At 43.3% G+C, this 14,842-nt stretch overlaps 1 protein-coding gene across 4 annotated transcripts in view; it reads right to left on the minus strand.

Annotated features, from left to right (window-relative positions):
- Positions 1 to 14,842, minus strand: part of FAM168A (family with sequence similarity 168 member A) — a 172,613-nt gene that overhangs the window by 18,389 nt on the left and 139,382 nt on the right. For 2 of the 4 annotated variants that reach the window (XM_054576244.1, XM_054576245.1), the window contains exons 3-4: positions 5,881 to 5,961; positions 2,516 to 2,542 (exon numbers count right to left, since the gene is read on the minus strand). In XM_054576244.1, coding sequence (XP_054432219.1) covers positions 2,516 to 2,542; positions 5,881 to 5,961 — 108 coding nt within the window. The remainder of the gene's footprint in view (positions 1 to 2,515; positions 2,543 to 5,880; positions 5,962 to 14,842) is intronic. The other 2 variants (XM_054576248.1, XM_054576247.1) reach the window with 1 other exon arrangement.

Below are 14,842 nucleotides of genomic sequence, written 5' to 3' on the forward strand. Positions count from 1 at the left end.
ATTGTGAAGTAGACGATGGTTAAATACAAGTGTATACATATGTCAAAAGTTAGTGAGCTGTACATTTGAGACTAGTGCACTGCACATACTACAGAATATGTGTTATTCCTCAATTTAAAAGGACAGAGAGAGAACAAGCCCTTGGCAGTGAAGGGCCGCGGCCCGGCCCCAGCATGCTGCCCACATCCACGTGCTGGGTTGTTCACTTCCCCGGACTCGGCGCCCTCACGCCCTCTGACACTTGAACAGTCTGTTAAGCACACTTACAAGGAGGAGAGGCAGCAAGGGACCATCATTCTGAACAATGTAGTAAGTCAGGAAATCTGAAAGCTAGCCTGGGCTGTGCCACTTATTAACTGTGAGAACTTGGGCAAGTCACAATCTCTCTAAACTTCAGTTTGTTGTCTCACAAAACGGCAATAATTATCACTCCCTGTTCACTTCATAGTATTCATGTGAGGACCAAAAATAAAGTGTCATCCAGGTTTACAGTTCTGAGTCTGGGTATCTATCCACCCTTTCATTTTCACAGCTGTGGACAGCTCTAATTTAAGCTCTCATCTCTCACCTGAACAATTGCAACTGCTTCCTCATTGTTCTGTTTGTTGTTAAACCTGCTGTAATCTCTAAGCTGTACTCAGAGTGATATTTCTAAGACCTAAACCTAATCACAAAACCTTTCTTACAAACATTCAAGGGTTGTCCACTGCCTACATAGTCCGAAGGCTGAACTCCTTGTGCGGCACTCAAGGCCCCTCGCGATCCATCCTATGATCTCTCTAGACTCCTCATGCCCTCCCTCTCAACCCTGCACTACCGCCACACAAGCTGCTTATCATTCCTGGAATATGCCCAAGGAATGTCACATCTCTGTATTTTTGCTCACAATGCTCCCTCTTCCCGGCCTTGTCTTTCCCCAAATGCTACCGGGTAAATATTTATTATTATTCGTCAATCATGAGCTGAAGTCTTATCTATCTACATTTTCAAGGTTTTTCTTTTCCCCACCACTTGACCACACAGCCTCCTCACAGATCCCATGTGGTTCACTATCCCAGTCCCTTAGAAGCTGGCTTCTCTGTCTCTCCCACTAAACTATGAGCTCCTTGGAAACAGGGACCCTCTCTTACTGGTCTTACATCTTCAAAGGGCCAGCTTAGGGCCTGGCACAGAACTACGGACTCTGTAACTGGAGGGGGTGGAAGCACAAGAGCTTCTCCCACTTCTTATGGAGTCTTCTGTCCAAGTTCATACGTCTTGAGGCAAACAAAAAATGACTCCCCATAAACGAAAGGAGGAACAAGTCTGTAAATAGCAAAAATGAAATAATAAAAGTACCCATGGCCAGTGTGGCGTTGGTTAGAGCGTCACCCACAGACAAAAAGGTTGCAGGGTCGATCCCTGGTTGGGGTGTGTATGAAAAGGCAACCAATCAATGTTTCTCTCTGACATCAATGTGGATATCTCTCTCCCCCCGACCTCCTCCTCTCTCTCTCTAGAAGCAATGGGAAAAGGTCCTCAGGTGAGGAAAAAATAATAAAAATTATAAGAGGACAGGCTGGTAGCACTTAAAGGGACCTCAGAAATCATATGAATAAAACACATTATCTATGGCCTGCAAACATTAGCAAATTGCCCAAGATCACGCAGTCCACAGCAGTGAGCGGCAAAGAGAAATTTCACAGTTCATCTCCTGAAAGATGCGCCAAACACAAATTCAATATTCGACATTCAAATAATTTAAGGGTAAAAGTTGAGAAGGTGTGCAGAGATTTTACGAAAACATTGTCCTGAGCAGCCCAGGTGAGGGTGGTGAAAGTGTCAAGTCCCTCCCATGGTCCCTTCCTGTCTATGACAAAAAGGACCTAGTCAAGTTACACTGCTGGGACCCTCACAGGTGCCCAGAAGTTCCTGTGGTGCCTTGGGCCTGGAGTCCACACTGCCCAGAGAGCTCTCTCTCTGGTCCCTTGCTCATTTTAGCACACTTGACCCTCACCTCTTTCCGTCCAGGAAAATGCCCTGAAAAAGATCCAGAGCTCCAGATCTGGGCTAAAAAAAAACAGATTGTATCTCTAGTCGACCAGGTCTTCAAACATCTCAGACTGTCAATGGAGGCATAATCCAGGTACTCCTCCAAGGGGCTGCCACAAAGCCAACAGGGGAGCCATACGGGCTCAGGAATTTTTGTTCACTTGTTTGAATTCAGCCACCAGGTCAAGATGAACGTTTCTGACCTAGGTCAGATCGGGACCCCGGAGGTGAGGAAGGGGTGAGATGCCTTTTAGTGCCATGATCCTTCACTGCTGCCCTAGGGGATGGTTCATGTGTGTCTCCAACCCATGATTTTGCACCATCAGACATGTTCCCGCATGCTTTAGGAACTGCTGCTGAGCCACCTGGGGGAGCCCAAGCCTAGGAGATGGGATTTGAGGAGGAAAGGGGAAGGGATCTACCATTGTTACGAGATAACACATTCATAGGCCATAATACATATGAGGAAAAATAGCTCTCCTACCATAAGCTGAATGCAGGAACTGAAACTCTGTTGGATAGAAATGTTAGTTGAAATTACCACTAAGAATTTGTGCAAAGTAGTACACATTGCAGTTACAAAAACAGACTTTGTTTCAGGTTTGCAGTTTATCCCAAGCCACACAAGAAATGAGACTGTAGAGGGTGTGAAGGGCCTCTACTCTGGAGGGGAGTGACAGACTTGCCATCCAGAAAAGCCCATTCATTAAGGAGCGACACCTTCGCGGCGGCTCACCCAGAAGCTGCCTGTACAAGAACAAGCCCAAGCTCCCGCTCCCGCGCTTTGCTGGTCCATGCTAAGAGTACATTTCAATTCTCCCAACTACTGCAAAGGGACTTCACACATGACAAAGGCTGTATGTACTAGAGGACATAAAGGTTCAGGGACAAAATCATCATTTTGGTCTCTGAAGAGTTCTCTATAAAGCCCCAAAGGGCGAGGACCAATGCAAAGCCACTTCACTCCCTGAGACCTCTGGGAAGACGAGGTGCAGGAGGAGGAGCACAGGCGGTGGAGGTCAGACAGGCTGGATTTGAATCCCAGTTCCGCTGCTTTTTAGCTGAGCAACTTTGGACAAGTTACTTAACTTCACTGAGCAAAATCGGTAGAAGCTCTAACTTACAAGACTGAGGTGAAAATTAATGTTTGTGACATGTCTTACACAGTGACTAGAAGACAGCAGCTGTTCAGAAAACAGAAATTGTTTCCTTTGCCTCCCCCCAGGATCATCATATGTCAAATGGGAATGATATGTTTGTACTTTAGAAGGCTGCTATGAAATCAAGTGAGACAACAGATGAAAATGACTTATAAACAGATCTCTTGTGAGACAGTATTTCATTCTTATCTACATTAGTTACCCTACGTACACTTTCCTTTCACTTTCAAGTCATTAATATGACATACCCTGTGGTCTCCAGATTCTCAAAACAATTCCCAGTTGGCTACTGCCTCTGGGGGTGAGGGGGAGGGGCAAGTATTTCTTAAATAAGATCCCTGAAGTCATTAAGAGCTTGGGAAAAAGCTCTAAGTACCTACATTGCCTTCAGAACCAATGAAATGTTTCCCTGCATCCTGGACAGATGACATATTAGGGTACTCAGAGCTCTGAAAATAGCTCTCTGAAGCAACTTCTTGGTCTCCCTGAAGAGGCTGAGAGAAATTTAAACCTGAGAGCCTAGCTCCTTTGCAGGTTTTACTCCGCAGGCAACTCTGGGCATCACGAACGGCAGGCTCTGGCAGGAGCTGAAACGAACCTACACTGCCCCCCACCCCCACCCTGTCTCCAGGTGGAGCGCCTCTCCAGAAGGAGCACTCCAGCCGCAGTCAGGAGACCTGTTGAGTGCAGAGGCCAGCCTCCCGATTAAATGGACCGGTGTGTGTGCATGCTACAGCCCTAGCCTTCCAACTCCCAGTTTGGGGCTTTCTGACACAATGAGCTCATACCACCCTCCCTAGTGGATTTTGTGGGTTTCTGATAAAATGGTCTGGGTTGGTTTAGTCATAGCTTAGAAATATGTTGACTTTTCAAAATAAAAAATTGAAGAAAATCAAGTCTGATGAGGGCTGATATTGAGTTTGTTTTAAAATTAAAGCTTACTCAGTACTTTATATATGCCAGGAGCTTTCCAATCTCTCTCCTGCCCCCACCCCGCCAGTCTCAGCCTCCTCCTGTCTGCTCTCTTCCCTTTCTAGTCTGGCTGCTCTAGTCTAACCCCTCAATTTCTCTCTGGCCAACTTCAAGTGCAACGCAGTGGTTAAGAATACACGCAGGTGTGGTGGCAGGATGCCCGCCTGGGCTGAGATCTTGTGCGAGTTCCCTAACTTCTGAGGTTTTAGTTTTCCCAGTTGGAAAATGGAATAACAACAGTACTAACCTCAAAGGTTTGTTGAGGTATAAAACAAGGTGATATCCATAAAGAGCTTAAAATATTCCCTGGCACATACGGATCATTCAACATATATTAGCTATTTATTCCCCATCCTCTACTTTTTTGCCATCCTGATCCTAAAACAATTCTCTCACCACACGTTTTGGACAACATGGGAAAATACCCCAGGGCTAGGGAATGGAGTCTTGACAAACTCCATTCTCACATGCCTCCTACTTTCTCCCTCAAGCCTCTGTTGCTGGCCCCCCGTGAAGCCTCCCCCGCACGTCTGATCTCAGGCAGACTGTTGCTCCCTCTTCTCTTGTGTGTACGCCGTCTACAACACTCATCACGCTGCACAGCCTCGCATCTGTTTATGTGCTGCCTCCCAAATGGACTGTAAGCTACTGAGGCAAAGGCAAGCATCCTTTCTGTTTTTTCTATACTAGCATGGAATACATTCAACAAACAAATCCTTGCTGAGTAAATGAAGAGGAACATAAAACCACCTACAACCCTGATTTCTCAGATATAAGGTAACTTGTCCAAGGCCTCACAACTAGTGAGCTGAGTAATCAGGATTCAAACCCAGGACTAACAGCAGAGCCCATACTCTTTCTTCTGCTCCTTGAATGTAAAAGTACCCACTGAGTGTGGGAATTAAGGTCAGTGAGAAGATCTCTGCACTGCTCCTAGCCCAAACTAGAACAAACTTTTTCAACATTTCCAAACCTATTTCAACATCCAAGGAGTGCTGGGTCTTTATTATTTTTGAAAGACAAGTTCCTTGCTTTAGCTTGAAAACCAGCTCTTTATCCTCTGGTGGCAAGTCTCTCACTTCCAAATTCGCACCCAGAAAAGTCGTGTGTGGGGGGGTAGGAGGGAGAGAGAGGAGGAGAGGAGGAGGAGAGAGGGAGGGGGAGGCGAGAGAGGGGGAAAGAAGGGGAGGGTAAGGGGAGGTGAGGGGAAGGGGAGGGGAAGGGGAGGGGAGGGGAGGGGAGAGGAGGGGAGAGGAGAGGAGAGGAGAGGAGGGGAGAGGAGGGGAGAGGAGGGGAGGGGAGGGGAGAGGAGGGGAGGGGACGGGAGGGGAGGGGAGGGGAGGGGAGCGGAGGGGAGGGGAGAGGATAGATTCTTAATGACATCCTCAGGGGCAACTGAGCAGAGAATGGATTTGGACATTGTTAGGAAGAGCAGAAAAGGTTCTGTGAGGAGGATGCATGTTTCAGACATTCCAATAAAGGAGAGATGGGTCAACCTTAAGTCCCAAGTAGAATGGAAGAGATTCTACTCCTGCCCCCACCCTAAGGCTGAACTACCCCAGTTCCCAGAGGGAGCTCCCAGGAGAATTATACTTGGACAAGCTGAGCCCAGAGCAATTAAGGACAGGAAAAGGCCAGCAGGTGGGTTTGCATTTCCAAATATAATAGATCCCACCTCCCACCCCACTCACCACTACTATCTCCACTTTCTCCTTACCTGGAGCGTAGCTGGGGCTATTAGTGGGGTATAGGCTGGGATTGTACGCAGGGGCCGCTGCTGGATAGGCTGTGGGGTAACCTACAAAGAGACAAGAAAAGCTCCATTCAGTTGGACAAAAAGAAAAGCAAATTTCTAAGGAAACGGAATCCAGGTCCCAGGCTTGGTCTTTAGCCTCTTCACAGGCCATTTCAGACAGTATATGTGACTTGCCTTTACTCTCTCAAGGGAAAAGCCACCAACACCACAATCCCAACTTATGCAGATTTCCTGTCCATTAAAAAAAAAACAAACCAAACCAAGAAATATATGTCTCTATGCTCACTGTAAAAATACTGAAATACAGAAATGTGTATGATAAAAAGTATAAGTTTACTTTTAAATTCCTGCCACACATTCTTCTCCCTGGCAGTAGTAACAGTTTGGCATCTATCCTTCCAGACAGTTTTCTATGTAATTTTATATACATATAGTCAGCGGTGTGCTGGTAAATACGTAACAAATGGCTTGAGGGGACTGAGGTGAAGCTCTGTTTTGTATCATTTGCCAAGTTCCATAGCATAAAAAACTCCCACCTTGGCCAATTTCAAGCTACCAACATCACTGAATGAGAAGCTGGGAAGAGACACTCACGATTGGCTTGAGAGCCCACACATGCCAGATCCAGCCCATCGATGCATATTTTATATGGTGTTTTGTGAGTTTTTAAAAAAATTTTATTGTGGCAAAGTATATATAACAAGATTTGTGATTTTAACCATTTTGGGTGTACAATTCAGTAGCATTAATTAGATTCACCATGTTGTGCAACCACCCCCACTACGTGTTTCTAAAACTTTTTAATCAACTCCAAACAGAAAACTTGTACCCATTAAGCAATAACTTTCCATTCCCCCTCCCTATAGCCCCTTGTTAACCTCTAATCTACTTTGTTTCTATGTATTTGCCTATTCTAGATATTTTACATAAGCAAAATCAAATTCAATTTGTCTTTTTGTGCCTGGCTTCTTTGACTTAGCATACTGTTTTCAAGGTTCATCAACATTGTAGCAGGCATCAGAACATCATTCCTTTACATGCCTGAATAATATTCTATTCTATGTTTATGCCGTATTTTGTTGAATCCATCCATTGATGGGCATGTGGGTTTTTTCTGCCTTTTGGCTACTGTGGACAATGTCCCTATGAACTTTGGGATACAAATTCTTGTTTGAATCCTGATTTCAATTCTTTTGGGTATATACCGAGGAGCAGAATTGCTATCATATTATAATTATATGTCTAGCTTTTTTGAGGAACCATCACAGTGGCTGCACCATTTTGTATTCCCACAAGCAATGCACGAGGTTTCCAATTTCTCCACATCCTCATCAACACCTGTTACTTTGATCATGCACATCCTAGTAAGTGTAAAGTGGTGTTTCATTGGGGTTTTAAAAAAAAATTATATTTTATTGATTATGCTATTATAGTTGTCCTAGTTTTTCCCCCATTTGCCCCGCTCCACGAAGTAACCCCTACTCACTCAGGCAATCCTCACATCACTGTTCATGTCCATGGGTCATGTGTAGGTTCTTCGGCTACTTCATTTCCTATACTGTACTTTACAACCCTGTGGCCATTCTGTAATTACCTATTTGCACTTCTTAATACCCTCACCTCTTTACCCATTCCCTCACACCTCCATCTCATCGGGCAACTATCAAAATGCTCTCCGTATCCATGATTCTATCTCTGTTCTTCTTGTTTGCTTGGTTTGTTTTTCAGATTCAATCGTTGATAGATATGCATTTTTGCAATTTTATTGTTCATAGTTTTGATCTTTTTCTTAAGTCCCTTCAACATTTCATATAATAATGGTTTGGTGATGATGAACTCCTTTAGTTTTTTGTCTGCAAAGTGATTTATCTTTATCTGCCCTTTGATTCTAAGTGATAGCTTTGCTGGGTAGAGAAATCTTGGCTGTAGGTCCCTGCTTTTTGTGACTTTGAATATTTCTTGCCAATCTCTTCTAGCCTGAAAAGTTTCTTTTGAGAAATCAGTTGACAGTCTTATGGGAACTCCCCTCTTGGTAACTAACTGCTTTTCTCTTGCTGCTTTTAAGGTTCTCTCTTTATCTTAAATGTTTGGCATTTTAATTATTATGTGTCTTAGAGTGGGCCTTTTTGCATCCATCTTGTGTGGGACTCTATGTGCTTCCTGGACTTGCATATCTATTTCTCTCACTAAATTACAGAAGTTTTCTTTCATTATTTTTTCAAATAGGTTTCCAATTTCTTGCTCTTTCTCTTCTCCTTCTGGCACCCCTATGATAAGAATGTCGGAACGCTTGAAGTTGTCTCAGAGGCTGCTTACACTATCTTCATCTTTTTGGATTCTTTTTTCTTCTGGTTGCTCTGATTGGTTTTTTTTCTTCCTTATGTTCCAAATCACTGACTGGATTCTCAGCTTCATCCACTCTGCTGTTGTTTCCCTGTAAATTGTTCTATGCCAAAATACAGTGCTATTTTAAAATCTCATCCATTCAACAAATTCGGAGTATTAACTCTGTGCCAGACACTATCATCCCTGCCCTTGTGAGCTTAGATTCTAAGAAGGTGTGAAAGGTAGTGAATAAATAGTAAATATAAACACACACACACAGTCTTAAATGCTAGGGGAAAGAGAAAAAAGGCAGGGTAAAAGACATCAGAAGTGCCACAGTGCTTTGAGCGGGGCAGGCACTGCAATATCAAATAGGGTAAGCAGCACAAGACACAACGAAAGGGTAAGATTTTCACAAAGACTTGAAGGGAATAGAGTTAACCAAGCAGATGGTTGAAAAGAGAGCAATGCAAAGGAAACAGTGCAAAGGCCCTCGGTTCTGAGCATATAGGACACGTCTGAGGACCAGCAAGGAGGCCAGTGTGGCTGAAATGGACTAAGTGAAGGGGACAGTAGTAGAAGTCAGAGATATAAAGGGCTGGTCAGTTCATATAGGGCCTTATAGGTTACTGTAACTTTGATTTTCATCATGGGGAATAACATGATCTGACTTACATTTGAAAAGGTCCATTACGATTGCTGTGTTGAAAACAGACTAAAAAAGGGGAAGGGTAGAGATGCACAGAAGCTACTGTCAATAGAAGATGGCGCTCCCATCAGGGCTATAGTAGCAAAAGTGACAAGAAGTGACATGCTTAGGGTCTTCATACACTTTGCCACACTACTTTCTAGAAAGACTATTGATTTTTAGTTGCACTAGCACTGTGTAAGTGCCTGTCTCACTGCTCCCTGTAGTTTTTTAATGCTCATTGGTATTTTGACTGACAATGAAAAGCAGATTTTAAAAGTCAAAGATTAAATCCCTAAATCCCTAAAAGCTTCTTTGGGATTTGTAAATACTGAACTTTAATAATGTATCTTTGTTAATATGCCTTTCTCTAAATCCTTTCCAGTTCCAAAGAAAATCAATCTCTCTTCCCCAGACCCCAGCTATTTTCTGATTTCAGAACTGAGGTAGCCAACTTGTTGTCACTTAATTAGCAATCTGGAGGTCTGCCACTTCTCAAGGAGAAAGTCAGGGATTTAATCTGGGAAGCAAAGTGATCCAGATTCAGCTCCATGTGGGAGACTGTGCAGCCAAGGGTAATCACAGCCCTGCCATATCATTGCAGATGCCTTCCACTTTAGGAGCAATTGCAAGATCTTCCTTCAATTTGGCAGATATCATAGAAGGCAGCGTTAGAAGGACCTTTATTTGGTTCAACCCTCTTCATTGTATAGATGACATCCTCAAGCCAAGGTAAAGAAAGGGATTCAGGGTTATGGACTGCTGAGGTTAGCAGCACCCTAAAGACCATTTGGCCCTCAAACATGCGCTACAGACTCCTCTACACCACATGCTCATGTGATCATTCATTCCAGCCTTTACATCTCCACTGAGAGTGAACACCTTCCTTTCCTGAGACTCCCACCCCCACTCCATGAGACTGCTCTGACTGAGAGTGACTTCTCGTACTGCACCCAACTCTGACTACCTGCAGCTTCTACTCTTTACAACAGAACAAATTTGAAGATACTTGCGTCCCCAATTACAGAACTTGTTACACTGTACTTCACTGGTTTGTCTGTACTTCCTGTCTTGCCCCTCTCTCTTTAAACTGTAAGCTCCTTAAAGGTACGGCTAAATCTCATTTGCCTGTACACAATAGCTCTTGGTCAGTTCCTCCTTCCCACTCCCTGCTCTGGGCATGGTCCTGTGTGGCCAGGAGAGAATATCCCTTCCCCAGCATCAACTTTCTTTGTCCAGCAAGGCATCACAGATAAGCTGGGATTCCTCTCTGCAACTTTCTTGGCTTTGTTTCCATTATTTTATTTCCTTATCTCCAGCTGATGTTATTCATCTTGCTGCTTCTGTTGATGATGATGTTGGCATCTCTGGTGCCTAGCACAGATAAGGCAGGGAATAGGTAAGGTACTCAATAAAGAGATTGGCAAGGAGGTTGTATTCTGAAGCTATGAGAGGTTTACAACAAAAGAAAGAAATCCAACAGGGTCCCTAGCCTTTAGAGGGTCACTAACTAATGAGGGAGAAAGAAAGATAAGCAGACAGTTAGAACGCAGCCTGAAAACTACCATGACAATGGCAAAGTAGGTAGAGAAGCAGCCCTCACCAACCACATTTATTTAGTGCTTACTGTCTGCCAGGACTAAACTGGGCACTAGGTGTCCTTGGATGTAGACAAAGAAGGGGAGGAAGGACATTCGAGGCAGAAGCATGGAGGGTAGCATTTAAGGGGCATTCAGAGTGACTTGGCTTGCACCCGCCTTGGCTCTAAAGAGCATGACTGAAGGGTCAGTAACACCTGAGAGGGCAAGTTGTCTTTCAGGGGTTTGAGCTCATCATTTTAATCTTCTTGTGATCATGTCTCCCCTTACGTGGTTGACCCTAACTTACCTTTTTTTAGCAACATCTGTCTACTAACAACTACGCCTGAGTTACATATTGCTAGATCAGACTTCCCTCCGGAACCCCTGACTCATACAGCATCTAACTGCCTACTCAACATCTTCACTTGGATGTTTCCTACACTCTAAGATATATGGTAGAGTGGTTAAGAGTATGGTCTCTGGAGCTAAACGCAGGCATAGGTGTGAATCTCAGCAACACCACTAATTATTATGTGTGATCTTGGGTCACTTAATTAACATGTCTGTGCTGTAGTTTGCCCATCTGTAAAACAAGACTAATAATATTACTTACCTAATAGGTTGCTAGAAGTATGAAATCGGTTAAGATTTTTTAAAAAAAGATTTTATTTATCTATTTCTAGAAAGTGGGGAAGGGAGGGAGAAAGAGGAAGAGAAATATCAATGTGTGGTTGCCTCTCACGTGCCTCCAACTAGGGGCTTGGCTCACAACCCATGCATGTGCCCTGGCTAGGAATCAAACTGGCAGCCCTTTGGTTAGCAGGCTGGCAGTCAATCCACTGAGCCACACCAGCCAGGGCAGAACTGGTTATGATTTTTAAGCACTAAGAGCCAGGCATGTAATTAAGGCTTCAAAAAGTTAGCTATTATCACTTCAAGCTTAAAAGATTAAAAAAATAAGCCCTGGCTGGTATGGCTCAGTTGGTTGGAACAGTGGCTTGTAAACCAAAAGGTCGTGGGTTCGATTCCTGGTCAGGGCACATGCTTGGGCTGCGGGTTCAATCATTGGTCAGGGCATGTATGAGGCAATCGATTGATGTTTCTCTCTCACTTCAATGTTTCTCTCCCTCTCTCTCCCTCCCCCTCCCTCTCTAAATAACCATGCCTCTTGGATGAGGATAAAAAAATAAAAATAAAAATATTAAAAAATAAGATTTTACTTCCTGACCTCTCCCTCCCAAACCTGTTCCTCCGCAGATTTCTCCTCCACTGTAAATGACAACTCATTATTCTAGTTCCTCAGGCCAAAAACTTGAGAGTTATCCTTGACTCTATGCTTTCTCTCCTATCCACATCCAGTCCATCAACAAATCCTGTCAGTTCCATCTTCAGAATATATTCAAAATCTGGCCATATTGCACTGCCTACACAATTTCTATCCTACTCCAAGTAATCATTATTTCTTACCTAGATTATTGCAAGAGCTGAATAACTGGTCTCCCTCTTTCTACCTTTGATTCCATGCAGTCCAATTCCCACAGCAGCCAGAGCAAGAGCAATCCAGCTAAAACAGTTAAGTCTGATCATGACACATTTCTCTTTAAGCCCCACCGTAGCTTCCCATGACAATCACAGTGAAATCCTTTTCATGACTCCTCTGGGCCTCAGCCACTTCTCTGACCTTCTCTCCTACTGTTTGCCCCCATGCTAATCTACTCCAGCCACAATGGCTTCCTTGCAGTTCTTCAAATGTATTAAGCACTTTCCTATCCCACACTCTTTCTGTACCCTTTTCCTGGAACTCTGTTCAAAGGTCACCTTAGATTCTCTCTCAAACAGTAATCTCAACTTGTATTACTCTCTCTGCTCTTAATCCTGCTTTTTCTTCACAGCACTTAATGGCTTGACATAGTATGTGTTTTCTTGTTAGTGAGAGACAATCTCCCACCACTAAAATGTGAGCTTCAGATCACAGTAGCACGTGGCTAGCGCATGGCTCTTTCCTACTGGAGGTCTCTTCTCAGCACAGTCCAAAGGCTCTCAGACGAGGCTCTGACCCATCCAAGCTAGCAGAGCGCATTCCAGTCCTAGCACCCCAAGGCTGCCTTGATCTGCTGAAGCTGTTGAGTAAAAATACTCAATTCGAGTAACACACCAGGTATATTTCACCCATTGCTCACACCCACTATTTCATTTGAGCCTCAAAACAACACTAGCGTTATTTTCCCCACTTTGCAGATAAAAAAAGGGAGGCTCAGGGAGGTGAAGTGACTTTTTGGTTAAGATTATTCAACAAGTCAGTGGGAAGCAAATCTTGAAAGCAAGACCCTTTCCAAACCTACTAAGTAACTATGACTTGGTCCTTGGAAATAAGTCAGTCCCTTCTGTATTTATATTCCTTGAAGGTTAAGAGTGCAGAGAATAAATGAACGTAAGTGAGCTTTTCTCCTTTGTATCCCAAAAGCTATAGTAGTGATCAGGTCTCCTGGGATTCTCATGTATACATTTTAATTGCTTTATAGATATCAATACAATCTAACCCCTCTTTCTAGTCACTAGGATTAGGACTAAAGAAGTGTAAAACTATTTTGTTATTAATAATTAAAAAATTAATAATTTTTTGTTATAAAAAATTAGAAGTGAAAGAGAAATCAGGGCTTTTTCAGTAACTACCTTAACCTTATCTTTAGGAAGTAAAAATAGCAGGAGTATCAAAAGGCCGGTGGAAGACTAACTCCTTGGCTCAGGAAGACAAAGGGAATTGCTCCTTTGTGAGCAGGAAGACACATGCAGTGGAGATATTTTAGTTCTGGAAGCTCATGATTAAAAAGAAGAAAACTCTGTTTCTCACCTAGATTACTGCAACAGCTTCATAACTAGTATCCCTTCTCCTACCGTGCCCTGCCCCCCATAAGGCCAGGGTGACCAAAAACAAAAGCAAACAAATAAACAAAAAGGGCAAGAGAGAGGGAGGAAATTTTGAATCTGTAGTATGCTCTGAGCACTGTGAGAGGCACTTCTTTATATGATTTAATCTTCACCCTAACTCTATGAAATACATACTTATTAGTCCCATTTCAGAATGAGGATATTGAAGCAGACTTACCCTCCACAACTAGTAAATAGAGTGGAGATGTGACCCAGGCCTGAAGAGTGAGACACAAAGTCTATCCCTACCAAACTCCCTACCTCTCCTCAAAGCATGAATCTACTCAGCAGAAACCTCTGGGTTTGGCAGCCATCTTCTTTGATTTCAGCTTCAAAACACAGGAAAACAGGAAATTAGAGAATTAATTTGGTCAAAGATGGTTCAGTTAAAAAAAAAAAAAAAGCGATTCTGTTCCTACTCAGTGTCCTGATATGGGCTATGCTCATGTTATTGAAAGGTATCACACATGCACTGAATTATAGAGTTAGAAGAGCTATTAGAGATGATTTCAACTTGCCACTCGACACAGAAATGCCTTTTATAATGGCCCAATGGCTGGCCACATGGCCTCTGCCAGCACACCCTTCTAACGATGGTGTGCTCAGAACCTCCTCAGGCAGTCCTGCACTTCCTGGAGAACTCTGGAGTTTAAGAAATTCTTCAATCTGAGCTTAACAGACAAACGAACAAACAAAAAACTTTATAAAGAATCTAACCCTGAACATCTTCCCCATCACTGGTCCTAGGTCTACCCTCACAGAACACGTCTGTTCCCTCTGCTCCAGGACAAGCCTCCAGAGATATGAAGATATCAGTTATTCTTCCTGAATTTTCTGTGCCCAAATTTAACAGACTCAATTCCTTCAACCCATCCCCATTCTGATTGCCCACCTTTGGCCAGACTTCAATTTATAAACCCCCTTTTCCTAAAACAATGCCATTTATTCTTCCTGCCTTATTCACTCTTCTGATGGTTTTCCCCCTGATTTTTTTTTTAATTGAATTGACTGCTGATAGGTGGTCAGTGAAAGCCTGAAGTGGCTTAATCTAGATTTCTTCATCATTATCCATCAGCATTGTTAGTATCTAGCAAATGCTTACTCTGTGCCAACCATGGTGCTAGGTTCTTTACATAGGAGCTTACAGTCTAATGGGGGAAATAATATAGGTTATTTATATTAATCTATAAGCAACATATATAATCAAATAATGTTGGGGTGTTAGTGGAAAGCTGAGGAGGGAATGGAGAACAAGTCTAGGAGAGTCGTAAATGAATGGCTTCTCAGAAGAAGAAATATAGTTGGCTCTGAACAACTGAGTAGCAGGAGTTTGTCAGAGGTTTATGGGAATGGGGACAAAGAAATATGCATTTGTTCCATGGATGAAGGCATGAAAATTTAT

Source organism: Pteronotus mesoamericanus, unplaced genomic scaffold (assembly GCF_021234165.1).
Source record: "Pteronotus mesoamericanus isolate MK-2021 breed Mesoamerican mustached bat unplaced genomic scaffold, CSHL_Meso_final contig_33, whole genome shotgun sequence".
Taxonomy (NCBI): Eukaryota; Metazoa; Chordata; class Mammalia; order Chiroptera; family Mormoopidae; genus Pteronotus; species Pteronotus mesoamericanus.